Source organism: Prionailurus viverrinus, chromosome A1 (assembly GCF_022837055.1).
Source record: "Prionailurus viverrinus isolate Anna chromosome A1, UM_Priviv_1.0, whole genome shotgun sequence".
NCBI lineage: Eukaryota > Metazoa > Chordata > Mammalia > Carnivora > Felidae > Prionailurus > Prionailurus viverrinus.
In genome coordinates, this window is record NC_062561.1 from 174,781,212 (window position 1) to 174,806,486 (window position 25,275).

At 51.7% G+C, this 25,275-nt stretch overlaps 1 protein-coding gene across 1 annotated transcript; it reads right to left on the reverse strand.

The window, feature by feature from the left end:
- Positions 1 to 26: 26 nt before the first annotated feature.
- CDHR2 (cadherin related family member 2) lies at positions 27 to 24,794 on the reverse strand. The gene is made up of 31 exons (XM_047866799.1): positions 24,743 to 24,794; positions 24,400 to 24,471; positions 19,490 to 19,629; positions 19,336 to 19,375; positions 17,969 to 18,084; positions 16,077 to 16,166; positions 15,388 to 15,513; positions 15,170 to 15,316; positions 15,006 to 15,081; positions 14,802 to 14,917; positions 14,447 to 14,680; positions 13,259 to 13,414; positions 13,016 to 13,177; positions 12,676 to 12,737; positions 12,165 to 12,408; positions 9,721 to 9,960; positions 7,274 to 7,343; positions 6,520 to 7,125; positions 5,678 to 5,749; positions 5,232 to 5,281; positions 3,707 to 3,858; positions 3,451 to 3,559; positions 3,278 to 3,366; positions 2,759 to 2,827; positions 2,578 to 2,655; positions 2,423 to 2,483; positions 2,216 to 2,340; positions 1,570 to 1,683; positions 1,408 to 1,488; positions 1,225 to 1,282; positions 27 to 158 (listed from the first exon to the last, which is right to left on the reverse strand). Exons 1-31 carry the CDS (start codon positions 24,792 to 24,794, stop codon positions 27 to 29), a joined length of 3,939 nt encoding a protein of 1,312 aa, XP_047722755.1.
- Positions 24,795 to 25,275: the final 481 nt, after the last annotated feature.

Consider the following 25,275-nt stretch of genomic DNA (forward strand, 5'->3'; position numbering starts at 1 on the left):
GCAGCCTGGGTCCTGTGGCAGCGACATCACAGGTCTGTGGTGTCCAGGCCAGCATTGGTGAAGGAGAGCTCCTGCTGTCCATCTGTGTCCACCTTCCTTCCTGACAGCACTGCCCCCAGGGGTTCCGTATCTAGCTCCACTGGACTGTGTAGGGGCTCCTTCTGTGGGGAGAAGGAGGGAAGGTGTGAAGGCAGAGGCAAGATGGGGTGATTTCCTCAGTCCTTAGCGGAGTGGGCCTTCAAGCCCACGACAGGTGGCTCCTTTACAGGGGTCCCGCCTGTTCCTCCTAGGGCCTCAGTTTTCTGGCTGTGTCCCAGAGGTGGCGACAGCCCCTAGTGGTGCAGACACACTCAGGTGAAGGGGTGGGCCTGAAGGGGGTCTGTTCTGGCCTTTGCCCCAATCCACGGACAGAGGAGCACTTTGGTGTTCTTCCCAGTCCTGAATAACACCAGGCCCTGTGTCCTGGGCCGAGGAGCCAGTCCTGTCCAGTACCTGCCACCTGCATCCCAAGGCAGGCGCCACCGTGCTGGGCACAGTCCGTCCGTGACCTAAAGTCCCCACAGGAGCCCCCTGGGGGAGGGATCACGTACCCCGCTTTACAGATGGCTGAGGCTCAGAGGGATCGCATGGCCAGGAAGAGGCAGAGCAGGGTTTGGATCACTGGTTGTTTTGACTCTAAAGCCCGTCCATCGCTGCCTCTGGTTGAATTTGGCATCTCCTTCTGCCACAGTCAGAGGGACACATCCCACCCGGGGTCCCACCTGCAGTTCATTATGGCACGCACTCCCTAATTGGTTCTAATTGAACCAACTCGTCTATTGAACAAATGATGGCACTGCTGATTATTCGAGCCTACACCCTGCCAGCTTTCATATAAAGGGTATGAACAGAGGGAACCAGGTTTTTTAGCACTTGTGTCATGCCAGGTGGTTTTTTATACCCACTCAAACTTCATCCTCACAAAGTCCTGCATGGTTAGTGTTCTCATCCCCATTTACAGATGAGAAAACTGAGAGCTAGAAGGAAGCCGCCCACCCAGAGTCACGGCGAATGAGCAGAAGAGCAAGGATTGGACCCCATTCCGAAGCCGTGGGGCTTCCCGGGGCCTGGCGCAGGGACATGCCCATGTCATCAGCAGCTCCTTCAGCTCTGTCCCGAACCCCGCCCCTTCAGAGAAGGACCCCAAGTCAGAAGCCCCAGGCACCCACTCATCCCCCATCTTGCCTTGGTTTTCTGCTTGTCCTTTTCCAGGTCCACAGAGTTGTCATCCAGGGAATTGAGGCTGTGGGGGAGATGGTGGGGCTCACATTGTTAGCAGCCCCAGTCCTCCCTGTCTGTGGCCAAGAACCACCATTGCCTCCATCACCACCACCACCGACCAGCCTGGCTGTGCGGGCCACTGCTCACCTCATGTGGTCTAGGTCACTGGAGGAGGATAGGGACTCGAAGTTCAGATCCTTTGTGGGGAGGTTCAGCATAGGGTTGGCCCTGGAGAGAAGGCCTGTTTAAGCAGTTGGGAGCCTCAGACACCGCACAGGGCCTCTTACCCACCCTTTGACCCCCGCTCACCGCTCAGTGGTATACATATTAGTCCCAGGGATGGCAGAAGCTGAGGGCATCACCCCTGCTGCTGTCCTCCGGGCCTCTTTGGCAGCCTTCATAGCCCGAAGCTTTCGGTGGTAGCTGTGGAGAACCAGGAGGAGGTGGGGCGCTACTCTCCCTGCACACCCACTGTGTGCCTAGTGCAGGCCCTGCGAGTGTGACTTCACAACAACCCTGGCAGGTGAGAGTGTTAGCTCTATGTACGGAGGGTACAAGTAGGAGCCAGAGATAGGATATGATTTGCCAAAGGCCACAGCTGGCCAGCGACAAGACCTGGAGTCAAATCCAGAGGTGGCTGCTGCCTCCAAATATATTGGAAAGGGAAAAAGAAGCAGTATTTATAAATGGATAGTATGTGCCAGACATCCTGCTGGTTGCAAGATGCACACTGCTTCCTTGTGTGCTTTGAGGAATCTCGTGTTGTGCTCATTCTGCAGATGCGGAAACTGAGGCTCAGGGAGGGAGAGATGAGCTGTCCAAGTTGTCACGACAGGTCTCTGGGGATTAAATACAGGTATACCAGATGCCTACACCCAAGCTCTTTCTACCCACCATATGTCTTAGATGGTGGGAAAGGTGGGGTTGAAGATGGAAGGGGTGATGGGAGCAATACCTCTTCCGGGTGCACACAAGGGCCACAGTCATGATCACGATGACCAGCAGCAAAGCCACTCCCAATCCTATGATGACACTGCTGAGCAGCTTTGGCAGGTCTGACTCCTGGCTCTCCTGGGAGCCCTGGAGAAGAAGCATGAGGGAGGTTGTGGGTTGACATTCCCCCTCCCAATGCCCCCATTACCTCCACCATGCTGAAACTCACCAGCACCACCAGCCCCAGCTGCAGCAGCCGCGTCAGGGAGTCCTGGTCATTCCGGATCATCCTGGCCACAGAGCCCCACTCAGGCCCGAGGGACATTGGCATCCCCCAGGCTTCCTGCTCACCCTCCTGCCCACCCCAAGGGCAGCCCCACTCACACACTCAGCTCATCAAGTGTCAGGGCAGACCCATTCGAGAAGACAAAATAGGCATCGAGGTAAGAACGGCCCCGGGCCCTGGAATGGGGCAGGGATGAAAAGTGACCAACCCAGAACCACCCAGCAGGTCCCTCATACTGCTGCTTCTTGTCCTCCAACCACTGGGACTGTGGGCACTCACCGAGTCATGGATTCTATGTCCTGAATGCTCACAACGTAGACAGTAGTCCTGGTGGCCTGAATGAGGGCCCTGCAAAGGGGGAAGATGTCACAGAGGCATGGGGTAGGGGCCCTAGTACAGCCTGTGGCCAGTGGAATTAGGAATTGTGTTAATTAGAAAGGGGCACCCTCTCTGGACAGCTTCACTGGCTAAGCAGGTAACACCTCTGCAAATCAGGCAAGGCAGCCCCTTCCTTTGGGGCTGGGTTTATGACTTAGCAAGCAGAATGCCCTTGTGCAGTGCACAGCCTTCACAACTGTACATGGTGGCCCTATTTAGGCCTCTCTCTACCCAGCCAACCCTAGGCTTCTAGGAGCATTGAGAAAGGAACTGCAGGTACAAGTACTGGATCAAAGACAGAGACAAAATCAGGGGTAGGTCAGGGACAGAATCGACATACATTCCATCCAGGTCCTGTCAGGGATCAGACTCCCAGGCCCTGTTCTTCCCCACAGGCCCCTCTGGATGCCCCAGACCTACGCTGTAATCTCTTCCATGTTGGCGCCCACCTCCTCCTTGTTCATGGAGAACTGCAACCTTACACGGTAACTTTGGTCCACAGTGAAGAGCTACAGGAGGAAGGCATGGTGAAGATGAGGCACGAGGGATCTGGGAGCAGGCAGAGGGTACTAGAGGCAGGGCCAAACACTCACATTCAGGGTGTTAATGGCTTCCTGAGCAGGACCCACAGAAGGTCTGTCCCGGGCCTTGACTGTCACTTGGTAGGTGCCTTGGAGGGTGGAATCGAGGTTGGTCACCAGCCTATTGGAGATGGAAGAGCACAGCTTGGTCTTGGGACCCAACTGAAGTCCTCTGGAACCTACTTATGTACCTGCTAGGATGAGGAACTCACTGTCTTGAGGCCCTCCCTTGGGTCCCCCCCCCCATCCAGGGGCTGCCCACAGTTACTCAATGTTGCCAATGAACACATTGGCCTCCAATGAGGTGGCGACCCGGAAGAAGCCCTGGAAAGGGGTCGTGGTCCCATCCTTGGCGATGAAATCCACTTGGAAGATGGAGAACAAGATGGCCCCGTTGTTCCCTGAGTCATCGTCTTTGGCCTGGGAGAAAGAGTGGATGGCACCTGGGAGCCAGGCTAGGCACCCCTCCACCCCCAGCAGGACTCAGCAGCTAAGATGGCCTGGGAGACTGGTCCCATGATCTCCATCAGCCTTCTCCAGGCCACCTCAACTAAGCAAACATTTTAGGCAATGTTCTTGCTCTGCAAATCCAGGTTTGGACAAGTCCCTGCTTCTGGCCCCCTAACTCAACAAGTCACTGCCCAAACCCCTTCCCATATGGAAATCCTGCCTTGCTTCCCCTCACCCACTGCCACACACACACACACACACACACACACACAAGCACAAGGATACTCACATTTCCTGAGTAGCTACTGTGTGCCAGGCACCTTCCCTTAGATCCCTCATTTCAGTATTTACCGACATTGATACAAATTCCCCTAGTAGGCCATGAAAGCGGAGGTGAGGGCACAAACATTCTTATTCATTCTACTGCCTTTAGAGAAAAATATACCAACATACAGACCATGAGCCTACTGTTCAGAACGAAGCCAAAACTGGTGTTTATGTTTCAAAAAAGAGCCAATTTAAAGAAAACGGGTCAAAGTTATGGCCAGACTCATGACATTGGACTGCAACCGGCTGAAGATTTGAAGACTCTTTAAGGCTTGAAAGAACCTGGAGAGGGAGAATTACTATCCCCATTTTGTGAGAAGAAACCAGAGCTCTGAGAGAGACGCTGTGCTGCTGAAGGCCCAGCTCGAAGTAGGGAAGGTCAGGCCCAGCCATCTCCAACACCCATGCGCTTTCCACAGCCCAGGGACTGGCACAGGCATACCACTCATCTGTTAACCTCAAGACTACTGCTGGGAACTGCCAGCTTCTTGCCCAGGAAGGAAACTGAGCTCCAGAAAGGCAGGCAGCTCCCCAGGTCGGTAAGAGGCCCGAGCAGGCCTGGTCCCCAGGGCTGTGTGGGAGGTCTCAGCCTTCTGTGAGGCGTGGCCGGCACCCTCTAACAAACACACCCACATCCAACACCATAAAAACGCTGAAAGTATGTTTATAATTTTACTCTGAAAATTACTTATCTCCAAGGAGCTCATTTAATTTACAGTTGCTATGATTTCTCCGTATTGCTCAAGAATTCTGGCGTAGTGAAAAAAATCTGGCCTGCAAATGGTTTTTATGGTCATGAAAATTTTTATAAAAACTAAATAACAATTAATGGAGTTGAATCATATCAATCAGGCATGTGTTTGTTTCCATCCTGGGGTTTTCTCTTCATGTGTTGGAGCCAATAAATTTCCTCTCTAGTGTTAAAACATTTTAGGGGCAGCTGAAAGGCCTGAAGGCCTTGGTCCTGTGTCTCCTGGGGCTAACGTGATGGACAAAGGCGGGAGCCAAGGACTTACCTGGACAGAAGCCACCTGCTGGTTGGGCACCACAAGTTCTGGGATGATAACTACAAATGTGGACAAGAAAGGGTCAGTGGAGTCGGGGCCGTGCCCACTTGTCTGAGGTGCTGACCACAAGCCCAGCTCAGAACTCATTGTCACCAGAAACCCCCATTACAATGGCCTCTGAGCCGTTAGTTAGCAGCTCATCCACCTCCCAGTGTGCAGATAATGAGGAAACTGAGGCCCAGAGAGGGAGGCAGGGACTGGCCCAGGGTCAGATATGAGTTGGGGCAGACCTGGGATAAAAACTCAGATCCCCCCTCCTTTTGAAATCCTGGGAAAGAGGCAGGATTGGGGACCTTTCTTTCTTTCTAAGGGTCCACTTGGGGCCTGAGGAGGGTCTATGGGAGCTACCTAAAGGTAATTCTAGCAGAGTATGGAGGGAAAGGCTGACTGCTTACCAAAAGTCTTATTGTCAGGCAGAAAATAGGGTTTATTATCATTCGTGTCCTCGATGGTGATGGCGAGGCTTCCTAGAGGAACAAGGTTGGCTCGTTCTGGTCTCTAGGCAAAGGCCTGACCCAGAAAGCCTGGGCCTCAGGCACACTCCCAGCTGCCTCCCTCCATGCATCTCCCATTCTCAGCCCCCTCCCCTGCTTTTGACCTGAGGTGTCCACTCAGTCTCCTCTGGCCTTTGTGGCAGGGTGTATCCTCCCCATACTTCAGAGAAGGTAAGCAAGTTGTCCAAGGTCATCCAGCAAGAGCGTCAGGCCAGGATTGAGCCCAGCCTGGATATGTCCCACCTGACCCCAACATTGTCCTGACACTTGCTAGCTGTGTAAGCTAGGTTATTGAACTGGCCGCTGTGTGCCTCAGTTTCCTCATCTATAAAATTAGATAGGGATCACCTACCCCACGGGTTGTGTGGGAATAACATAAGGAAATGCTTATAAGGTGCTTGGCATAGCTCTTGGCTATAGCAAATTCTCAAAATATGCTAGCTCTTATGTGGTTATCATTGCTATCATAATCAAAGGCAGGATACGAGCACTCTGAAGCGTGTTCCTTCCTTTACACTGCCTCACAGAATAATAGCATTATTATTTTACACGCGTGTTTTCTTTTAATCTGTACAGCCAACCTACTACCCAAGTCCACTTGACAGATGGGTAAACTGAGGCCTAAGGAGGTGTCACAACTTTCCCAGTGACACAGCTGATAAGGGCTGGAGCCAGAATTCGAACCCTGACCTTTTAGGTCCCAGCCCATGGCTGCTATGCCGCAGCCTGCCAGGCCACCTCACCATTGTCACTGTAGCCCTGGAAGCGGAGGTCCGTTGTGAGGTCACAGGCCCGCACGACTAGCGTGACCAGGTCACAGGTCTCATAGTCAATGGCCTCACTCTGATTGATGAACACAGAGCCATTGGCCGACACAGAGAACCAGCCACGGCACAGGCTGCCCACGTTGACCCCGGCCTTGGTGCAGATGACGTTCACAAGCTGTATCTCCAGCTGGGCCATGGTATCCACATCGCGAGCAACCACCTCAGCCACCAGGCCACGCTGCGAGCCATTCTCAGCCACACGGACGCCCCGGAGTGAGGCTGAGTCCAGAGTGGGCGGTTCATCATTCACATCCTCCACAGCCACAAGGATTTCTGCTGTGGCCTCTCTCCCGTGGGGGTCTGGGTTCTCAGCACTCACTGTCAGATTGAAGAAGGGCTGTGTCTCGTAGTCCAGACTCACATCTGAGGGCAGCCGGAGGCGACCCTCAGCCCACCCAGCCTCCAGCACCGAGCCTTGGAGCACGAAGTTGTTGGCACCACTCCCTGAAAGACTGAAGCTGATGCGGTTGTTGGCTTCCGTCTGATCCGCATCCCAGGCCTTCAGCACGCCCACCGGCTCTCCTGTGGGTGAGGGCAGAGTTCACAGGGACCCCTGGCCCAGGCATCGGCGGCTTCATCTGCTCTCACCTCCCTCAACTGCACCCTGGGGGGACCAGATGCCTCACTGGGCCCCAGCCCCAGTGCCTGGCCTGACCCAGGAAGGACTTACCTGGGTCCCTCTCCTTCACCGAGAAGGAATAGATGGACTGGTTGAAGACGGGCAGATTGTCATTGATGTCCTGTGGGCAGAGGTAGTTCTGAGCCCAGCGACCTCAGGACCACCCACAGTTCGGCCTCCCCCGAGCCCATCTGAGAAATCGGTGCTTCCTCTGACCCAAGGCACAGAGGCTGTCAGCATCTCCTCAGAGATCACCGTCCGCTTTGCAGATGAGAAAAGGGCCTTTGAGAGGACGGAGCTAGCCCAGAGCGCACACCTGGGGCTCACAGACCGGTCGCGGGACCTCTGAAGCTAGTTCTACTATTTCAGGGAGCCCCACCTCCTTCTTGTTTCTCTGACCACAGCTCAGAGCCACCGTAGACCCTGCCTTCCAGAAGGGTGGTTGAGTACCCCCATCAGTGTCCCTGCTGGCCCAGCTCGACTCCCCATCTCTTGGATTTATTGTGTTGGCACCAATGCCACTGTTTCCACAAAGGCCCTGCAGCCCAAGCTTTCCCTTGTCACGTCTTTTCTCCCGTCCCTCCTGCCCTCAGCCAACCCCAGGACACTCGCTCCTGTGCTCAGGCAGAGATGAGTTCAGGGTACCTGCCAGGGCTTAGACCTGGTCCTGCCCCCAGATGCCCACTGTTTTCTGTTCTCACCTTCCTTCTCTGGCTCTGGCCACTCACACCTACAAATGCTGCCACTGTTGTTACAGCACAGAGCTTCCTTCCCAAACACTGGTGTGTGTTGGGGGGGGGGGGTGCCCTTGGCTTTTCCAACCCTTCCCCGGGGTGGCCCACAAGTGTCTGCTTTTGCTTCCAGTTTTTTTTAAATAACGGTTCAACAGACATCTTTGAAAACAAAGCCATGTCCCCCTTAACTAGATGTATTTTCTGGGGGTGATTTCCCAGAATGGCATTGCTGGCTCAATGCACACGGCCAGCTGCCTCCGAAGTCGCAGGGGTCGCTAAGAGCACAGCTCTGAGTCAAATCCAGCTCCCCCTCGGCTTCACGCATGACTTTGACTTCTCTGGGCCTCAGTGTTTTCATTCTGCAAGATGGGTCGTAGTGCCCAGTCTAGGGGCTGTTATGAGGACTAGTTCATGGGTGTGAAAGGACCTACTTGCTCAGCTAATGCAATTCTGCTTGCTTCCTTCTTCGTGACCTACTTCACCCCAAGGACAGCTGAACAAGCTGGCAAGTCCTAATTTGGCTTCTGTTCCTCCATGTTCCCTGAGGTCTCACTCTGATCCTTGTAGGGAAGCAGTGCATCCCGACCCAGTGGGACACAGGGCTGCTCTGTGGGATGTTGCGGACTGTGCATCGCACAGCCCTAGGGGGCGCCAAACACATCACGGACATTGTAGAGGTGCACATTTGTTGCAACACTTTTCTGAAGGAAGGTGCCCTGTGGGCTGGTGGCGGCCTTAGAACCAGAGAGACTGGGTTCAAAACCCGATTCTGCGACCCTAGGCAAGCTATGCCACCTCTGTGCCTCAGTTTCTTGATCAATAAAATGGTAATAACCATCCCTACCTTGCAGGGACAGGTGTGACGGAAACCCCATAAATGCTGATTTTCATCCCTTCTGTTTACCCCAGAGCGGTGGTGAGGAGATAGGAGAGTTTCAGGTAGAACTTTGTGAATGATAATTAGAGCCAATACAGTGAGTAGTTCCTGCCTTATCTGTGGGAGAAACGTTCCAGGAGCCCCAGAGGATGCCTTTAACGGCAGATGGTACCGAACCCTATATGTACTGTGTTATTTCCTATACGTATGTACCTATGATAGGGTTTAATATATAAATCAGGCACAGAAAGAGATGAACAATAGCTGATAATAAAATAGAACAATTATAACAATATACTGTGATAACTGATAATGCGAATGTGGTCTCTTTCTCTCTCTCAAAATAGCCTTTTGTCCTGTACTCATCCTTCTTCCTGTGAGGCTGTGAGATGATGAAATGCCCATGTGATGACATGAAGTGAGGTGGATGACATGGGCGTAGCGATGTAGCGGTGGGTAGCTACTGACCTCCTGATCATGTGTCAGAAGGATCATCTGCTTTGGGGACGCTATTGACTACGGGTCACTGGAACCAAGGAAAGCGAAACCGTGGATAAGGGGGGCCTGACTGTATTCACGGAGTACCTTCCTTGGGTCAGGCACTCTTCAAAGCCCTTTCCATTCACTAACTCACTTTAGGTTGTTTTTATCACCATTTTACAGATAAGGAACGTGAAGGCACAGGGAGTTTGAGTGATTGCCTAAGGCCACACAACGGAGCCAGAATTCTAACCCAGGCAGCCTGGTTCCAGACCTCTCTTGCCCACCATACTGCAAAGGGCAGAAATGTGACTCAAGTTGGAGGGGTGGGGTGCTGGCCGTACGCAATGAGCTCCCCAACACAGGGCCCACCCTGGCACCCCACCTACGGCCGAACCAGGCCTTACCTCCACGTTGATGGTGATATTGACTTCAGTGCTGAGGACAGGCACACCACAGTCAGCCACAAGCACGGTCAGCACAATTCGGCCCCCCAGGGCAGGCTCAATGGCCTCTCGGTCCAGGGGCCCCAGGTTTCTGAGGATCCCTTTATCAGGGTCCACTGAGAAGTTGTGACTGTAGGGGCCAGGCAGCAGGCTGAAATGCAGATGGCTGTTGTTGGTGTCTGGCTGGTCGTTGTCATGAGCCTGTGCGGATAACCAGCATTGGGCCATCAGCTCCCAGATGCTCCCCAGCCCCCCTTCTGCAGCCTGGCCTCCCCCTCCAGCATTGGCACTCAAGGGCAATAATTAGGCCTAAAGCCAGTGGGACGCTGGCCAATCTCTCAGCCTCAGTCTTCCGTCAGAGGGTCAGATCAACAGCTTGCAAGAGTTCTGAGGTCTTAAGCTCCTGATGTCAATCATCTGCCCCGCAAATATTTCCTGCCTACCTACCGTGTGCCCAGCCCTGTTCTAGGCACTGGACAATCACAGAGCCATGATCAAGGCAATTCCCTCATGGAGCTGAAATTCTAGTGGAGAGGGGGCATGGGGGATTCGAAATTCAAAAACAGGGGTGCCTGGGTGGCTCAGTCGGTTAAGCGTCCGACTTTGGCTCAGGTCACGATCTCGCGGTTGATGAGCTCAAACCCCGCATTGGGCTCTGCGCTGACAGCTCGGAGCCTGGGGGCTGCTTCCGATACTGCGTCTCCCCCTCTCTCTGCCCCTCCCCTACTTGCTCTCTGTCTCTGTCTCTGTCTCTCTCTCAAAAATAAATAAACATTAAAAAACGAAAAAAGTAACAAAATTCAAAAACAAACAAGTATAAAATAAGTGTGAAGTCCAACCAGTTTCTGATTTTCCCACAATGACTACAGTGCTGTTATTTTTTTTTTTAACCCGTTGATTCTTCACCCAATTCGTGTGTGTACGTGTGTGTGTGTGTTCCTGTCCCGCCAGGGTCCTGAACACATGTGCTTGGTTTGCCTTCAGGGTGATCCAGCATGGAGAATGCAGCAGGTTCCTTCAGTCCTTTGCATATGCCTTCCCCTCACCCCAATGCCTTCTACGCCTCTCTTCTCTGCCTGACTCCAGGCCAGGTTGGTGATTGCCCGGGGCCTCTACGTCCCCTGTGCTGTCTTTAACACAGCACGGGTGACACCCTTGGGTGACTCTCTGGCACCCTCCCCTAACTGAGAGGCACCTGCAGAAATATGGTGGATTCATCTGAGAGGACCTGGGGCCCAGCAAAGGGGCTTTGAATCCAGGGCTGGGCTACTCTGACTTGGAAGCAAGTCTTCCTCCTTGCCCATCCCCCACCTTCAGCTCTTTCATCTCAGCTCCACTGGGACTTGGTTATTAAATGCCTCCTGTACAGGCAGCCAGAGATGTTTGCTCCAGAAGCCTGACCCTGTCTGTTCACCCCTCAGCACTTTGAATTTGGGCCAGTTAATTCACCAAGCGCTTCTCGGGGCTAACGCCGGGCACCGTGGTTACAGCAGCAGGTCTGAAATGCTCCTGCCCCAAGGAGCTCACAGAGCAGAGTGAGAAGTTATCGAGGAAAAAGAAGAAAAGGCTCAGGTTTCAGGGCAGAGAGGTCTGAGCTCTGGCTCCAGGGCTGCCACTTACTCGCTGTGCAAGCCCCCAAAAGTCACTGAACTTCTCTGAGCCTCAGTTTTCTCCTTCTGTGAAATGGGGATCATTACAGCATCTGCTTCACAAGTCAGTCGAGACACCAGAGGTGGGAATGTGCCCTGGAAACCACACAGCCCCAGAAATACGAGAGCATTCTGTGGCCACATGATTGTCATTCTGAGGACCTGGTTTCTTTCCCGCTTCTTACAAGGCCCCCTTTCAGATGACTCAGGGGAGATGCTTGTCTCTGATGTTTCTTTGGAGCCAACAGTGGGTTTTTATCTCATAGACTCTGTGAACCTAGCTACTGATATTTCCTGTTTTGCGTTGGCCATCAGGGAGCTCAGAACTGAATTTTCAGCCCACTCTTAGCAATTGTGTGGCTCTGGGTTCTAACTTTACCTTTGTGCCCATTAGCAATACCATTCTTATTTTCTCTTTTTCCTTATTTCCCCCATTTTTACCTTACTTTTAATCAAAATCACCTCAAGTCCCTTTTGGAATGAAACGGGGGCTGAAATTAAAAAGAACTATATGTTTTTGAAGGCTTGCTCTATGCTAGGCTTTACACTGAGCACTCTGAATGCATTATCTCATTATTCTCTAGTGGCCACAATTGTCCTCATTTTCCAAAGAGGAGACGGAGGCCCGGAGAGACAGACTAACTTTCTCAAGACCACAGAGGAGAGCCCAGATTCCATCTCAGGGCTGGCATGACTACAGAGCTAGGCTTGGTCCCTCGTCCCTGTTCCACCTGCCAGGTCCAGGCCGGCTCGCACCTGGATGGTCACAGAGACATTGCCCTCCTCCTCCTGGACAAAGATGTTGTAGGAGCCGGTGACCACAGGCGGGTTGTCATTGACATCCAGCAGGATGATATGCAGTGTGGTGGAGGTCGACATGTTCCCGCCGTCTGTGGCCTGCAGCGTGAGGTAGTACACAGCCTGCTTCTCACGGTCCAATAGCTCGCTGTTCCTCACTGTCACTGTCCCTGAGTCTGGATCCACCTCAAAGACATCTGCCCTGCACAGGGTGGCCAGAGTGAGCAAACAAAAATATAGGATGCCCACTTAAATTTGAATTTCAGATAAGCAATGAAAAATATTTCAGTATGTCCCAGGCAATATTTGCAATCTACTTATTCTAAACAAATTATTTGTCGTTAATCTGAAATTAGAATGTAACCTGGTATCCTATTTGTTACCCACCTACAATAGCCCCACTGTGAGGCAGAGAGGCGGGCCCGGGTCCCGCTCATCCACCTGCCCCCTGCCCATGCTGAGACCTTACCCGTTCCCCGGAAGCAGGCTGTAGGTGATGCGGCCCCCATCACCCGTGTCAGGGTCGAAGGCCTGTGAGCAGAGAGTTAGACAATGGGACACTGTTTGGAAATGATGTAACTCCCTGTCAGCTATGCAACTGATGGGGACAGGGATGTCCTGCTTCTTGACACAAAGGGAGAACCCCTAACACACTGAGATTCACAAATAGACTCCCCACGCATATGTGTACACACTGGCTAGGACGTGATGACATCAGGTGACACAGAGACATGGCAGGATCACGGTCCCCAGGTCTGCCCTTCTCCATGTCTCTCCTGGCCCAGCCCACTCAGGTCCCCGTCACTCACATGGATGCTGTTGGTGACCACAGTGCCGTCTGGACTGTTCTCCGAGACACTGAGGTTGTACAAGCTGTGGGTGAATGTGGGTCTGTGGTCATTAACATCCCTAATGTGGATGGTCACCAGGGCAATGGAGGAGTTCCCACTGACTGAATCAGTGGCCACGACCTGAAGACAAGGGAACAGCAGCAGCATTGGGACCAGAGCACCCGTGGACCGCACTCCCCGGCACCCCAGAGCACCCCTCACCTGCACCAGCATCACTGTCTGCCTCTCGTAGTCCACCAGTGCGGGAGCTCTCACAAGCACCTGCACATCCACTGAGCCCGCCGCCCGCTCGGGGGAGACACTGAAGGCTTCGGCATCGGGGCCCCTCGTGGATAGGAGGAAGGTGCCATTGCTGCCCTGTAGGGTTGGGCATATAGTAGAGCAGAGCCCCCACCTCCTACAATACACCAACCTGTATCTTGCCTGTAATCCCTGCCCATAGGCTCCTGCCTCAGGAAGCCCAGACTTCTGAAGTCCCATAGGTGGGGCATTGGTGGGGGGCTCTCAAAACACTGAGGCAAGAGGGCCCTGGGGAAGCTGGGCTGTGCACTCCCTGCAAATGTGAGCTCATCGGAAGAAGACATCTCTAGGTGCCTGGACTCCTGGCTTGGGCTGGAGAGACAGAGCCTGGACACATTCCCCTCACTCCCAGGAGACGTTACTGAGTCTTGCTTACGAGCTCCCACTCAACATGCTCCACCACCCGTACCAACACCAAATACCAGTAATGCCCAACATCACCCCATTACCCATAGCACCCTCCATCCCACACCCCCTCCGCTCTACTCAACACCAGCCACTAACTCATCACATCTCCCCACCCACCACCACCCAGTGCCATCCTCCCTTCCATATTTGGTATCAACTCAATATCACCCAATACTACCAAATACCATCCATAGGTATTCCTTGCTCAACACCACCCCGCTCAACTTCCACTCAAGAATACTCTCCAACTTAGCACTCATTCAGATCACTCTGTGCTCAGCACTGCCATATCCCCCAATATCCGATACTGCCCAACACCCCTCAACTTCACCAACCACCCATCACCACCCCCTCCTCAACACCACTGAAAACTATACTCCATTCAACATTATGTAGTATCCGGTAGTAACCTCCACTCAACACTGCCTTTCTTTTCACCACCACCTAGCATTGCCCTGAGCACATGACTACCCATCAGCGTAACATAACCCAACATTTCCAAGTATCGCCCAATAACTCCAATTTTCTACCACTGTTCATGATCAGCACCAGCAACACCCACCACTCACCTCCCCACCTTGCATCTTAGTACCGCGTTCTATGGGTCAGTCTCCACCTCCCTCCCCCAGTCATCTCCCAGCATCACCCTCACCCAACCACCCCTTGTCTGGGTGCACCTGCCTTGTCTGGGTCATACACGACCATGGTGAGGTCATCGATGGGGATGCGGGTGGAGGCATGCTCATCAACATAGCCAGTGAAGTTGACTTGGGTGTCTTGGGGGGTGAAGGTGCAGGCTGGGAGGCTGCAGTTGTAAAACTCGGGTTTGTGATCATTGACATCTGTCACCCTCAGCGTGACCCATATGCTCACCTTGGCATCTTGCCCGTAGATGTTTTGGTGCATCTCGGTGGCCTGAGAGCAGAGCAGAGGCCAAAGAGCAGCACTCAGAGAACAAAGGCTCAGAGAGAAGGGAGATTTAAGGCCAGAAGCTGAGAGTTGGGGTGCAAAAGGGGGCAGTGGAGCCCTCACTCACCGTGACCTGCACCTTCACCTCTTCATCCTCCTCCAGCAGCTGCTCACGGTCCAGGGATCCACTGACCGTGATCACCCCATCTGGCCTGATGTCAAACAAGCCGGGCCTTGTGGAGTCTAGTGACAGGCAGTAGGAGCTGCTGCTTCCAGTGGCTCTGGCAGAGCCCCCATCCCTCCCCCGGCCTGGGAACACCCCCATTCTCACTGGAAATGCTGTAGATCATCTGGGAATTGATGCCTCTGTCACTATCCACAGCCTCCACCTTCAGCACTGAGGTTCCCTGCGCAGAGAACCACCTGGTTCAATGGCCCAGACCCTTTCCTTGCCTCTTGGGCCCACCCAGGCCCCCTCCTTGTCCTCTAGCACACCTGGGGTGCATCCTCAGCCACAGTGGCTGAGTAAAACTCTCTGATAAATTGGGGGTCCAGGTCCGGCTGGTCGACCACAGAGATGGACAGGAAGACAGGCGAGGAGCACTGGGTGATGAAGCTGTTGTTGTATATGCCGCCTGAGTCCTGTGGGGAGACAGGTCCCTGTGAGCCCAGGCCTCAGGTCACGGCACCCCTCCGTCTGTGCCCCCACTCACGCGGGCCTCCAGCTCCAGCTGATAGAAGGCACTTTTGTTGTTGTAGCTGAGGTTGCCATTGAGGATGATGGAGCCATTGGGCAAGATCCTGAAGAGGTGCTGGCTGTCTCCAGTGCTAGGGATGACCTAAGGCAGAGCACAGTCAGGCCAGGCTCCCCTCTGAGAGACCTGGGTTCAAATCCTGGCTCTGCTCTTGACCAGTTCTGCCACTCTTACCAGGTCACATAACCTCTCTGAGCCTCAGTTTTTGCCTCTGGGAAATGAGCTCAGATATTTCATCGGTGGGTTGAGAGAAGGGTCAAATGAAGTAAAGTATGTGCTAGGCACATCATGGGCACTCAGTTAACAGGAGCTATCACTAGCAAACTTGTCTTCAGGAGAACTGAACACCCCCTTGGACAAGACACTGAACATCTCCAGTCGGCCACCAGGCGGTGTGATAGGAACTCAGCAAGGGCCCAGACAGTGCCCTGGGCAAGGAGGTGAGAAGGAGGGTCCTGTCCACAGCTTGGCCAAGTGAGGTCCAGCAGGGGCCAGCGAAAGGTTTGGGAGCTAGGGCTGGGCCACCACAAGGACACTGTCCTCAAGCCGACACTCAAGGTTCTTGCAGGTTGTGTGGGAGATGCTGCCCCCTGGTGGCTATGAGGGGCAGTGGGACGTATAACTCCCAGGGACTTGCCAACGCTCACCGCCTGTATGGAGTACACCACGGCTCCTGCAGACTCCGTGTCCGGGTCCTTGGCCGTCACAGAGAACACCAGGGAGCCGACTGGCAGGGTCTGTAATGAGGAACTCTAATCCATCCCCTCCATAACTGAGCACTCACTTCCCCTCCCTGAGCTTCAGTGTCCCCAGCTGTACCACAGGGATAATGTATTCCAGAGCCTGAAACCCAGTGTTCCCCTTTCCCTCCCACCTGGGCTGGGCCTCTGGAGACAACTGGGGGGGGGGGAGGTAGGGAGGGGGAAATGTTACCCCCTCTTCCTCTCCCCAACACCTCAGCTGGCTTCTGATTTGCAGAGCCCCTCAGGATAAGGATGAGCAATCATTCAGGAACCCAGGATGTGTCACTCCCCTGCTCAAACTTCCCATGGGCTCTCTGTAGCCTATAGCAGTATATTCCAGACAGCACCCTGCAAAGCTGGAAGGTTCTCTGGGGAGGCCTTTGCCAGCTGTGACCTGTCCACACCTTCACTATTTCCACAAAGTGGTCAAAGTGAATTTTGAAAATCATGAATCAGACCACATCACTCTTATGTTAAAAACTCTCCAATGTTTCCCCCATTCTGTCCAGAATAAGGTCCAGACTGCCTCTATGGCCCTCTGAGGTCAGGCCACTGCTCACCTGTCTGACCTCACCTCCTCCTCACCTTCTACCCTCCGCTCACACCCGCTTCCTGGCTATCCCTAGAACACCCCAAATTCATTCCCAGCTCAAAGCCTTAGAATCTGCTGTCCCACTGACTGGACCATCCTTTTCCTGGAGCATCCCATGGCTGGCTCCTTCTTGCCAGGTAGGTCTCTGCTCAGATGTCACCTACTCAGAAAAACGTTTCCTGGCCACTCAACCTAAACCAGCCCCCTTCCTGGTCACTTTCCTCCATTTTGTCCTGTTTCATGCTTTTCATAGAACTTAACACTGTCTAAAATAATCCTGCTTATTTAATGTTTCATTGATTATTATCAGTACTCTTCATTAGAATGTGAGCTACTGAGGGTGGTGACCAAGTCTGTCTTATTTACCAAATATTCTCAGCACCAAGGACACTGCCTGGTACATAGTAGGTGCTCCATCACAGTCAAATGGCTGCCTGGATTCCACTGGTCTTGTGTCTGGCCTACTATGGGGTCTTATATCTTATCATCTTCAAAGCCACAGGGTAATGAAGATCCAGGAGTGATGTTGTATTTGCTGCTCAGGGACCATTGGGGAACCTCTTCCCACACAGGCAGTTCAAGTGGGGCTGTCCTCCCTTGCTAGAAGGGAGGGCTCATGTACAAACCTAGCCAATCAGAGCATTCCATACCTCTAGGTTCATGGGCACATGACCCAAAATGAGCCAATGAGAGTCAGCTCTGGAGTTTTGGCCAGGACTATGGAGAAAGAGCCACTCTATGTTCAAGTTGCAAAGCCTAGAGTTTCAGAGAACACTTTCATCACCACAAGAGAGAATGGCCCCCTTGCCCAAAGATGGGGACAACAAGAGAAACAGAGCTGAGACATGGAAAGAAATCTCTTCTTGATCACATGGTTTGAGTACCTGAATCCAGCCATGCCTAAAGTTAGTGTACCTCTGAATTTTTCAGATACATGAGAAAACCAATTCCTTTAAAAAAATTGCTTTCATAACTGAAATCATTCTAATCCAGTCTGACTGATTAACATGTTGCTGTAACTATTGTTCATGGGGTTACATTCCCCTGGATTTGGTTCCTGCAGCTGCCCCTTCTAAGAGGTGCTTTTCCCTGATCTGGACCCCCTGCTGGCTGTCTCTTGTTCTTTGCACTCTAAGAACTTCTGGGATGCCCGCATCACACACACACACACACACGCACACACACCCATTAAGGCAGATGTTACCTCATTGATTTTGGTGGAGAAGCCAGTATTCTGGAAAACGGGAGCATTGTCATTTCTGTCCTCCACGATCACATGCATTTCCTTTTGCACCTGCAGGTAGGAAAGCCCAGGTGAGCCTGGAAAATGTGAGCGCTTGAGAAGACAAAGGGAGCAATGTCTGGGTTGGGAGTGCAAGTTGACTTCACTTCTCAGGCAATTAGGCAATATGTGGGATAATCTTGTATTTGATACAACTTCAAACACCAGAAAAGTTGCAAGTATAGTACAGAAAACTCCCAATACTCTTCATCTAGATTTACCCATTGTTTGATTTCTTGCTCTCCATGTGTTTACAGAACTATTTCAGAGTAAGTTGCAGACATAATTAGGTCATTTCTAAAACATCTAAAATGTGCCTGTCCTATTATAGGAATGGTCATTTTCGCTTGTTTGCCATAATTTGAAGCTGTGAACAAACCTAGGTGTCTATCAGAGGAGACCAGCTAACACAGTATGGTACGTCCCCACGCTGGAAAATACTCCAAGAAACAGGTAGCTCGTGAGCAGACATGGGCAGAGCTCCAGAGCCAATTGTTGAGTGGACAGCACAGTTCAAGATAATAAATACAGTAAGATCCCACTTGGGTTTCAGAAAATGCACAAAAACGACAATCTTTCTTCCGTCGATGTATGTATATATCTACATACATACATACATGTGTGTGTGTGTGTGTGCGTGTGCGTGTAAATGCATAGTGAGGGGTGTGAAAGAGCAGTGACCGTGGACGCTTCCGCTGGGGTGGCTAGGGAAGTGTCATCCCAGGGACTTGAGCTTTAGTTGCAACTTTTGAGATGTTTACGAAGAGAGTATGTTCATGAATATCCAAGTCATTAAAATTATTTTTTTTAATGGACAGAGTTTGGGGAATATGTTATGAAGACAAAATCCTCCACTTTCACAGACATAAGGCACAGTGGTTTAAGTGTGTTATTTAGAAACATGAGCACGGATACCAGCTTGTTCAGCCAAGGGAGTTGAAAGCAATTGGCTCAAAAGAGCTAAGGTAGGGAGGTATTTAGCACCTGTCTTTTATTAACACTTATATTAATATAAATTAATATAATTCATGTTATACTTATAAACAGCATATTTATATAATTAAAGTAAATTAATAACGATATTAAAATCTTGGTAATATTGTGTGACCCAAAATGGGCAAGTATAATTTGGATGAAAATAAACATCAAATTCAGTTTTTGTTAACTAGGGCCCTCTCTGCTTGCTTGAGGTAGGGGACAGTCAGGAGTGGCCCTTGGTCCTCCCCTCTCCGATCCCAGGACCACCCTGCCCTCCCTTCCCGCCTTCCAACTCACTGGGTTGTTGTGACCGTCGTTCACGGAGATAGTGATGGCGAACAGGTAGAGCGTCTGCAGCGGGCAGAGAGGAGGCCCCGAGGTGGACTCCGCTCAGGGTGGGAGCACAGACAGGGCCCCCACCTCCCCGCCCCCCTCACGGGGCCCTCCCAGGCTGCTGCCCTTTACCTCATAGTCCAGAGGGCTGGCCAGCTTCACTTCCCCAGTGGCTGGGGTGACATTGAAGAAGTAGGCAAATTGGCCACGAATCCCATAGGTCAGAGGGTCCTGGTCACGGTCCTGAGCTACCAACCAGAAGGCCTCGGCACCTGAAGGTGGGACAGAGAATGCCTACAATCCATGATCACCTCTTCCGGCGCTGGCCTAGCTGAGCTGGGCTAGGGGCCCTGTGTTCTCTGGGACCTCCCGGCCACCAGGGCTCTGCCCGCTGTGGTCATAAATGTCAGGTTTGGCTGTTGCTCCTCAGCACCCACTCCGTGGCCTTTTGATAACATCATGCTGATTTCCTCTACGGTGAGACCCCATCTGCACTGGCCACGGCAGGGTGGGCTGTTATCCAAGCATCTCCCTTTCCCCTGGCCCTGAGATTGCCTCCCTGGAACTGGTTGAGAAGAGACCAGAGATGACTGGAATGGAAGTATCTAGCTGCAGCTGCTGGGTGCATCCTAGACGAGGACCGCTGGAGTCCCTCTGGAGGTGCCTGGGCCTCCTCTAAGCCTTTCCTTCACCCGGAGACTGTGCCCCCAGAGCCTGCCAGAAACACCGTCTGCACAAATGAGCGTCTACTTGCTGGCCTCCCAGGAGCCCCGGCTCTTTCGTTGAGCCTCCGGAGGGCATGTCCCTGGGCAGAGCGGAGGCTCAGAGATGGCGGGGGACTTGAAAATCCCAAGGCCTTCAACTCACCAGTCTAAAAGAAACTTTTTACAGATTCATCAAACCCTGCTCCAGGGCCTCACCTCCTTTATCACATCCAACCTCCGCTCAGCCACCTCCAGCATCAAAACTTACTCTCTCCTCAGCCACCCCCTCCCATTGTTGGACAAATGTCCATGAGCAAGGGCTTTCTCCATCTCACCAAAGTGTTTCCCTGTAACTCCCACCCACAGGTCCCCAAAGGCCATGAGCTGGGGTGCCCTTGAGCCCTTGCTACTTGTAGGGGATGCACGAGAATATTTCATTTCTGTCATAAAATATAATTTTCATATTTATTTTGGAGTAAGGGGCTCACAAAGGCAGAAGTGCCGTGTGGCTCAGCTCCCAGCCTGAGGGCCTCAGGGACCCAGTCCTCCCCTTTTGCCCATTACAGCTTTTCAGAGACAAGCTCATCAGCGTGCCCCGGAGTCAGCTTTCTTTAGCCAAACAGTCCCAGCTCCTCCCACAACTTCTTGGACAGCTTGGTTACAGTCCCTCCCCCCAAGCCCCCTCTTCCAGGAAGACCACCAGACCACTGTTCTGCTAAAAAGATGTTAGTGTCTACTTTATTTTTCCTTGGTCGTGAGACACGCTGTCAATTTAATGACTGTTTTGGGGGGGAGAAAAGTCACTCTGGGTTAGATGACTATCTCAATTGTAAGACACATCCTGGTTCAATTACAGTGCTATAGGATGTGGCCCTTATGCCTAAGGAAATATGGGAGGTGAGCAGGTGGGTGTAAATCCTTATGTGTTTATATTTGTCCATGGGCATAGAAAGATGTATCCGTGGACAAATGCTCTTTAAATGCTCTTTTTTTCAGGTTGACCTGAAAAAAGAAATTAAATATAAGAAATCAATAAAAGACATGTATTAGGTCTCTGTGTATAAGGAATTATATAGTTTGTCACTAAACAAAAATGGATATATTTAAAAATTTTTTTAATGTGTATTTATTTATTTTGAGGGGGGAGAGAGAGAGAAAGTGGGGGAGGGGCAGAGAGAGAGAGAGAAAGAGAAAGAGAATCCCAAGCAGGCTCCAGGCTATCAGCTCAGAGCCCGACCCAGGACTTGATCCCACAACCTGTGAGATGGTGACCTGAGCCGAAATCAAGAGTTGGACACTTAACCGACTGAGCCTCCCAGGCACCCCTAAAATTGGTATTTAAAACACCATAATTATATATTTTTTAAAAATCCGCCTGATGAAGCTAAACTATTGTATAGCGTTAGTGTCAGAAAAAGAGGTCTTGTGTGGGAGAGAAAGGACAGGGAGTGACCGAAGGGATGAGAAAGGGGACCTGGGAGTGTTGGCAACATCCTAGTTCCTGATCCAGTGGAGGTTACATGTGAATTCAATGCACTTTCCTGTACATATATTATACTTCAAAATAGAAAGTCTAGTTCGTGAGTTTGCGCCCTGTGTCGGGCTCTGAGCTGGCATTGTGGAGCCTGCTTGGGATTCTCTCTCTCTTTCTCCCTCTCTGTCTCAAAATAAAATAAAAAAAAAAAAATAGAAAGTCTAAATGACATAGTTTTTAAAATCTGACTGAAAATACTTCCCATTGGAAGAGAGCTGTAGAATTTGTCTCAGGAACAAGGAAATCATCCTTTACTTTAAAAGCCCAAGGAGGAGGCCTCCTGACTATCGGTTAAGCGTCCGACTTCAGCTCAGGTCATGGTCTCTCGGTTCGTGGGTTCGAGCCCTGCATCGGGCTCGGTGCTGACAGCTCGGAGCCCGGAACCTGCTTCGGATTCTGTGTCTCCCTCTCTCTGCCCCTCCTCCTCTTGCACTCTGTCTCTCTCTCAAAAATAAATAAACATTCAAAAAATTAAAAAAAAAAAAGTTCAGAGAAGAGCCACGTGGTTATAAAAAACCCTCATTTGGTATGGCTCAGGGAGGGGGGAGCACTGCTCTGAACAACGAAGGAATTAGTTTTCTGTTTCCAGGGAGGTTGCAGAGGGAGGAGTGTGCCACAGGGGAGGTGAGGAGAGACAGACAAGGGTCAGGTGACCTGACCAGGCTCCGAGTGGACACTTTTGTGACAACAGGGAGTGTGGCTTCCCGATTCATGCTGCAATTCCTGCTTTCTCCCCAAACCTTCAGTAGAGGCTGGAGCTGGCTGGAGGGGACCAGGGACTGGCCACGGAGAGGGAAGAAGGAACGAGAGGTGAGCCTCAAGCTCCAAAAGAACATCCACAGGAGGGGCCTCTGGAACTAGCATGGGGACTTAAGCTGTTTTGTTTAGACATTAAAGTCTTACCCCAGAGAATGGAGATCTTGAAGGCATTTGGGTTGTAACATCTGTGACATTTGTTTGAAGGTATGTATGTGTTTTATCTATGACCAAACAGCTATGAAAATATATGTAAATATCGTTCATGTTTACACATTACTTCTCTGTTGTACAGAGAACATTTATAAATATCAAATGGTTGGACACCAGCCCAGCCCTCCAGGGGACGTTGTGTCATCTCTGAGTGAAATGAGACTATTACCTCCCTTATCCTGGGCATTAAATTTTTACTAATATAACCCTGAATAGATCTCGCTGTCCTGGCAACCACACCCAAAGGCACGTGGCCTTTGTGCCTGCAAAGTCCACCCCCATCCTTCCCTCAGATCTGGGCATCTGAATCCCAGGACAAACTCTGGGTTTCACTTCCTTTGATGCAGTCTCTTGTGTTATGTTGCAGCTTTGCATATCTGAGATCCCAATTCTGATGCTAAGACAAAGACTGTGGCTTGTCCCCCAGTAGTCATACTCCTCCTTTCCCTCAGAGTAAGAGAAGCCCAGATTCTGAGCTGGTTACATGGTCAACCAGAGTAAAGACTTCGTTTCCCAGGTTCCCTTGAAGCTAGGTGTGGATATGATGCTAAAATCTGCGTGTGTGGAGTCTGGAGCCTGTCCTTAGGACAAAGGGCCAAACTCACGTTGCCCCTTCCTCCTCTGGCTGGCTGGAATAGGGTGAGGCATGAGCCATCTTGGACCACGTGGATGAGGGCCGCACCTGAGGGAAGGCAGAACCTGGACGTGGAAGGAGGGAGGGTGCCTGACACCAGGAGCATAGAGTTGGGAACAGCCTACTGTTCTCATGGAACAGAACCCCAGACAGCCCTGGACTTGTTGCTGTAGATGGCTATATGAGAGAACTATAAACCTTGACCTTGTTTACACCTTGGTTGTTTGGGGTCTATAATGTACAGCTGAGCCTATATCCCAGTGAAAATAGTCATCTTTGTTTCTGCTTCTCCAATCCACATCCTGCTGGGAATTTGGTATTCAGTTCCTATGGTTCCTCCAAAACGATATTTCCCAAATGTCATCCCCTCTTATACGCTGCCACCATCTTTTTTTTTTTTTAACGTTTATTTATTTTTGAGACAGAGAGAGACAGAGCATGAACAGGGAGGAGCAGAGAGAGAGGGAGACACAGAATCTGAAACAGGCTCCAGGCTCTGAGCTGTCAGCACAGAGCCCGACGCGGGGCTTGAACTCACGGACTGTGAGATCATGACCTGAGCCGAGGTCGGACACTTAACCGACCGAGTCACCCAGGCACCCCTGCCACCATCTTTACCATAACCAAATATCTCATTATTTACGATCCTTCTTTTAATCCACTTATCATCATGTAAGTACATTTATTTTAAAAGCAAGCTTTAGATCGTGGCTGTAAATAGAAATCCATTTCACTTGCCACAGATAGAAAGTAACTCTACAAACAAAGGCAATAAGAATAAAGCAAACTTATTAACTTCTGGAGAGAAGTGTGTGAAAGGCTCTGAGTCTGAAACCTACTCTCTGTTTAGGGGCTAAAAACAGGGACTGGAGGGAGGTTAGCAAGTGGGAGAGTTGGAAGAGAAAGAATTGTCCCAAGTGGATCCTTTCTCCTTGGGGAAATCAGAAACACCAGAAAGTGATGGGAAACAGGAGGAATGTCCTCATGGGGTGTCTTGGTTATTTGATGTTGTGTGAGGGCCCTGACGCAAAAGCTGAAGAGGAGGAGAAAACAAATTTCTGGAACTGACTCCCATCAGTCCACCTTTGCCCCTTGACAAGCCACGCAGCTGCAAGGATGGGGAGCTAGCTCCTAAGGGAGGCCCTGGCACCCTCTTTGGGTAAGGGTTTGACCCAGTCTCTGCACAGGGATGGTTACTCACCCACTGGTAGGTCCTCAGGCAAGTTCACTCTCGTCATGTTTCCCGAGAACACTGGGGCCACATTGGCTGCCACTGTAGGAACATAGATCACTGGAACACCTGGATGCTATTGCAAAGCCTGACCCCCACCAGCCCCTGTGGGAGCCCATACCAGTCCCAACCTTCAGCCAAGCTCACCCGCCAGGGCCTGTATTGCTCCCCAGGCCTCCCCAAGGCAGCCAAGCATGAGGCTGGGTCGTAGGAGCTGGGAGTTTGCTGATGAGACAGTGCCCCTTCCTTCTGGAAGGTCCTGCCAAGGATCCCCAGGTTAATGCTACTCTGATAGGGGAGGAGAGGCACCCACCGGACACCATGAGGGTAGGAAACAGGAAGCAGGAGAGCCACAACCATGCCATCATGTCTGGAAGGACCTAGGAGAAGAGGTGTCAGGGAAGAGGCACCTATACACATGCCTCCGTCCCTTTGGTGGACCCCCCCCATCTGTCTGGGTCTGACCCAGGCCACCCACAACTACCATCAGCAGCTCTCCTAAAGGGCCCCTATCATCCTCTGCCCATTTTCCAGATGTCCCAGGGTAGGAGTAATGGCGGGAGGGGGGGCGGTGGTACCCAGATGGGTGGGCAAGGTAGCTGAGCCTGGTCCAGAATTCCATTCTGAGAATGACTCTGAACTTGACTCCAGAATTCAGTGTCTACTGTGTAGTAGGTACTGCTCTAAGCAAATTGTATGTGTAATCTTGATATTCCTGCAACTATGAGGTGGTTGAGAGAATAAGGGGCTTTCCTGAGGCCACACAGGAAATCAATGACAAAACTACACTCTTTTGGGGGCGCCTGGGTGGCTCAGTTGGTTGAGCATCCAACTCTTGATTTCAGC